Consider the following 4,704-nt stretch of genomic DNA (forward strand, 5'->3'; position numbering starts at 1 on the left):
ATGGAGGATATGAAACAATTTTTTTAAGGTTTTATATATACATTTGAGTAACTAAAAAAATCATAATTTACTACATCAGTACCATAGAATTCCACTATAATTTATTAACGTTAGTAACTAAGATGTATTTTAGTCTAAAAAAGTATGAAATTTGGAGCAGACTAAAACACCCTACCTCATTGAAATATCGGTTCAAAAGAAAGAAATGGTATCAAGCCAGTTAAAATGGCTGAGAAAACTACTACGAGGACATTCTGAGCTTCCAATTGGTTATTCATGTCATATAGAGAAGTAAGTGCATATAAGGGAATGTTTCATGAAATGGAAAAATGTGGGCGGGGTGCCACTATGTTTGATTTATTAGATGAATATCTTAGCAAATAGAAAACTTCTTATTTTATATTCTAGCTTGTCAATATCGGTAATTTGAATTTCTAATTCATACGAAACTATAGGCTTAGTATATTGACTTCACAAACATCTAATTGCAACCAGTGCTGCATTCAACATACCATTTGACACATAAAAATCGATGTTTATCTATGTTTTTTTAATATTTACTTTTAAATTAAGAAATTAAGTAATATATAGCACTAAATGTTGAATTATAATCTACAGTTTGATACCAAAGTTACTGACATAAATTCATGAAATAGTAGTTAAATACAATTTTGAATGTGAGTCAACAAATGAGATAACATGGCCTTTCACCGTGATCCATCTCGCAAGGGTTAATACAAAGTAACGAAATTGTGTTGATCTATAAGGAAACAACTGCAAAATTTTGATCCTTCACATATACTGTGATAAACATATAAACTATATCTGAACAGTTTTTACTTCAGATTTAATTACAATCAATCCCTACTCATAAACAACATCAAAAGAAACCTACCATTTCAGTATCAGTATGTACTTGTTCTTTCTCCTTGCGAATTTCTGCTTCAATGCTCTCTCTGATAGCCAGTTTACATGCCCGCTGACAGATCTCTGTTAAATCAGCACCGCTGAAACCTTGTGACACTTTAGCAATGTAACCAAGATCTACATCCTACACAGTAAACAGGCTAATTAACAATAAGAACAAACACATCCAAATCTTTATATCAAAGAACAGTAAACAGGCTGATTTAATGTAGAAACAAATACATCCAGATCTTAACATCAAAGAACAGTAAACAGGCTGATTGAAAGTAACAACAAACACATCCAGATCTTAATATCAAAGAACAGTAAACAGGCTGATTAAAAGTAACAACAAACACATCCAGATCTTAACATCAAAGAACAGTAAACAGGCTGATTTAATGTAGAAACAAATACATCAAGATCTTAACATCAAAGAACATAGAACCAAGATTTATGATTCTGAGCTCCATTCACATAGATGTTTATGAAATACTCATTTTTAATCAAATACAGGAGGTTAAATACTCAACTAAGGTTTTTAACTCACAATTATGTTTTTATTAGGAGTTATCTCAATAGGAAACATTAGAAATTAAAATATTAAACATTTTGGCTTCTGGAGTTAAAGCCTACATACTTTTGATACTGGAGACTTTCGAATGTTGGCTTGAAGGATGGAAATTCTGGACTTCTCATCAGGTAGAGGGATGTAAATAAGCTGATCAAGCCGTCCAGGTCTCAGGATGGCTGGATCAATGATGTCTGGTCTAAGAAAGAAACAACAATGTTCTGGAAACTTCACAAAAACTCAATTAATCAAAGTCCTTTTACTATATGTCACACACATTCTAGCAGTTCCAGCTTATTAAAATGGTTGCAAGCATCATTATATAACAAAATCATTCATATAAAGTAGGCCTATAACTGATGTAAAGTATGGCTAAAATGGAAAATAATAAAATAATTCATATAAAGTAGGCCTAAAACAGAAAACACTATGGCGACAACACCAACGTATTAAAACTGCTGAAAGTATTATCATTGTACATCATGAATTTTTTATTAACGTGAGCATTAATAACTAAATCCATGTTAAAAGACAAAACTCTAATATTCAAAGTCTTTCCTTGCTGACTGACTGATTTACAATTCATATGGGTAAAGCTACATGAATTTAATGTAAATACTTTTCAAGTCTTTACAAAACAAAGAAATGACTTTTTATAGAAAATGTAAAATAATTCTGTTTTTTATGTAAATATACCTACACTTAATAACAAACAAGTTTTGTGTTTTTTTCTCAATAATGTATACATACTTAATTTCCTTAATTTGCAGTGGCTTGATTGCCTCAAACTAACTCAGAAAACAGCAAAAACATATAACTAACCTATTAGTTGCTCCAATAATAAATACGTTTTTTTTGGAACTCATTCCATCCATTTCAGTTAAAATTTGGTTAATCACACGATCCGCTGCACCACCTGCAAGTTAAAGAAAATGTTTACAAAAGATTAGCTTGATAAAGCTGAAATACTTCCTTGTGTATTTCACAGTACTTCAAGTAGACATCTCGTTTCCAAATTGGTATTAGAGATTATACTGAAATTTTGTGAGCTTTTATAAAAAATGAATAAAAAACTTCCTGACACTCTTCCATTAAGAAATTATTTCTGTGTAGTAAAATAAGAGAGGAAAACTTCACCTACAATCTAAAAAAAAAGTCCTGCTTTATTATAAAAATTCAGAGCTCAATGGCTGAAATGTATGTTATAAAACAAACATTACACTCTTATATAACCAATAAAGGAAAAGACAGTTTCTCATTTAAGGTATTTCTAATGAAAAACAAAATTAATTTTTTTTTCTCTTATTAAAGCACTTATTCTCAATGGTCTTACAACAGAAAATATTACAACATTCGATTAATCTCACAAGTAAAAAATGAATTTAAGGAACAATTTAAGCTAATAATTCACATATACTGTTAACACAGATCATTTATTTTTACAGCAAGCTTAAACAGTAATTCAATATCCAGTTTTTGATCCAGATATCACTTTTGGTTGACATTAATTCAATGAATTAAATATTAGTCTAGGGCTTATGTACTGTTTTCAGTGTTAATAAACTAATTATAAGTTATACTTGCTAATAAGTGGATTGTTATATCCTTATTCTAATAAGTGGATTGTTATATCCTTATTCTAATATGTGGATTGTTATATCCTTATGCTAATAAGTGGATTGTTATATCCTTATGATAATATGTGGATTGTTATATCCTTATGCTAATAAGTCGATTGTTATATCCTTATGATAATATGTGGATTGTTATATCCTTATGCTAATAAGTCGATTGTTATATCCTTATGATAATATGTGGATTGTTATATCCTTATGCTAATAAGTCGATTGTTATATCCTTATGATAATATGTGGATTGTTATATCCTTATTCTAATAAGAGGCTTATCTATGCTAGTTAAGTGTTTTATATTACCTTATCCATGATAGTAAATGGTTTATATATGCCATTATCCATGCTAGTAGGCAGTTTATAATCCCTTATCAATGCTAATAAGTGCCATATATGTCCTTATCCATGTTATCAGGTGGTTTATATGCCCTTAGCCATACTAGTAAGTGGTGGATATGCTCTTATCCATGTTAGTGGTTTCTTTGCCCTGATCCATGCTAGTAAATGGTTTATATTTCCTTATCCATGATAGTAAATGGCTTATATGCTCATATTATCCATGCTAATAAGTGGTATACATATTCTTAATCATGCTATTAAATGGTATATTTATTCTTAATCATGCTAGTAAGTAGTCTATATGTATTATCCATGCTAATAAGTAATATATATATATTATTTTCCATGCTATTAGGTGTTTTATATGCCATTAACCATGCAGGCAAGTGTCTTGTTATGTATATATATACATGCTAATAAGTTTACTACCAAGATCAACAGTACATGGTTTCTAAAATTTACTTTTAAGAAAAACATTTTTCAACTGAGTAAAGTTTATTAAACATCCTCTCTAACAAGTGTGGATAATAACTAGAGTAAAATCTTTATGCACTTAAGCTCACCAGCATCTCCAATACTTCCTCCTCTTGCTTTGGCAATGGAATCTAACTCATCAAAGAACAATACACACGGAGCAGCTGCTCTTGCCTACACAAACACAATTAAAGTACACTTCATAAACTTCACATACCATCAATACAATAGTTCAAATTAATTTTCATACTTTCTATTAACTTAATAAATGATGCATTCTAGAGTTTTTATTCTTTTATAGTCTGACAGCATTTTATAAGCATCCTCCTTTAAATTACAACCACAAAAGTATATTAATCTTGTAAGTCAAACTAAATTTGGCTCAGTTAACATTAATTGTAATGCTGTTTGATTTCTATATAGTGTAATAAATTATGCCAAAGAGGTAATAAATAGTGGATATGGTCCAAATACTGGTGTCTTCCAAATTAGATTATACTACAGAAATATGCTTTTGTGAAAGTTTACTACTGAAGTACATGGCTTTAAGTCCAAGATAAAAACTTAACCTTATCAAAAACATCCCGAACATTAGCTTCTGATTCTCCAAACCACATTGTGAGAAGTTCTGGCCCCTTAATGGAGATAAAGTTGGCTTGGCATTCATTAGCAATTGCTTTGGCTAGAAGTGTCTTGCCACAACCAGGGGGCCCATAAAACAGTACACCTTTAGATGGAGTCATTCCAAATTTCAAAAACTTGTCAGGAAATTCAACTGGATAC

The 4,704-nt window shown here is 30.2% G+C and overlaps 1 protein-coding gene across 1 annotated transcript in view; it reads right to left on the reverse strand.

Moving 5' to 3' along the window:
• LOC106469578 (transitional endoplasmic reticulum ATPase TER94-like) overlaps positions 1 to 4,704 on the reverse strand; it is a 26,817-nt gene that overhangs the window by 4,887 nt on the left and 17,226 nt on the right. The window contains exons 9-13 of the mRNA XM_013930081.2: positions 4,491 to 4,703; positions 4,011 to 4,095; positions 2,300 to 2,393; positions 1,547 to 1,676; positions 896 to 1,051 (exon numbers count right to left, since the gene is read on the reverse strand). Of these exons, the coding sequence (XP_013785535.1) occupies positions 896 to 1,051; positions 1,547 to 1,676; positions 2,300 to 2,393; positions 4,011 to 4,095; positions 4,491 to 4,703 (678 nt within the window). The remainder of the gene's footprint in view (positions 1 to 895; positions 1,052 to 1,546; positions 1,677 to 2,299; positions 2,394 to 4,010; positions 4,096 to 4,490; position 4,704) is intronic.

The sequence above is a fragment of the Limulus polyphemus genome, unplaced genomic scaffold (genome assembly GCF_000517525.1).
Source record: "Limulus polyphemus unplaced genomic scaffold, Limulus_polyphemus-2.1.2 Scaffold3554, whole genome shotgun sequence".
Lineage (NCBI taxonomy): Eukaryota > Metazoa > Arthropoda > Merostomata > Xiphosura > Limulidae > Limulus > Limulus polyphemus.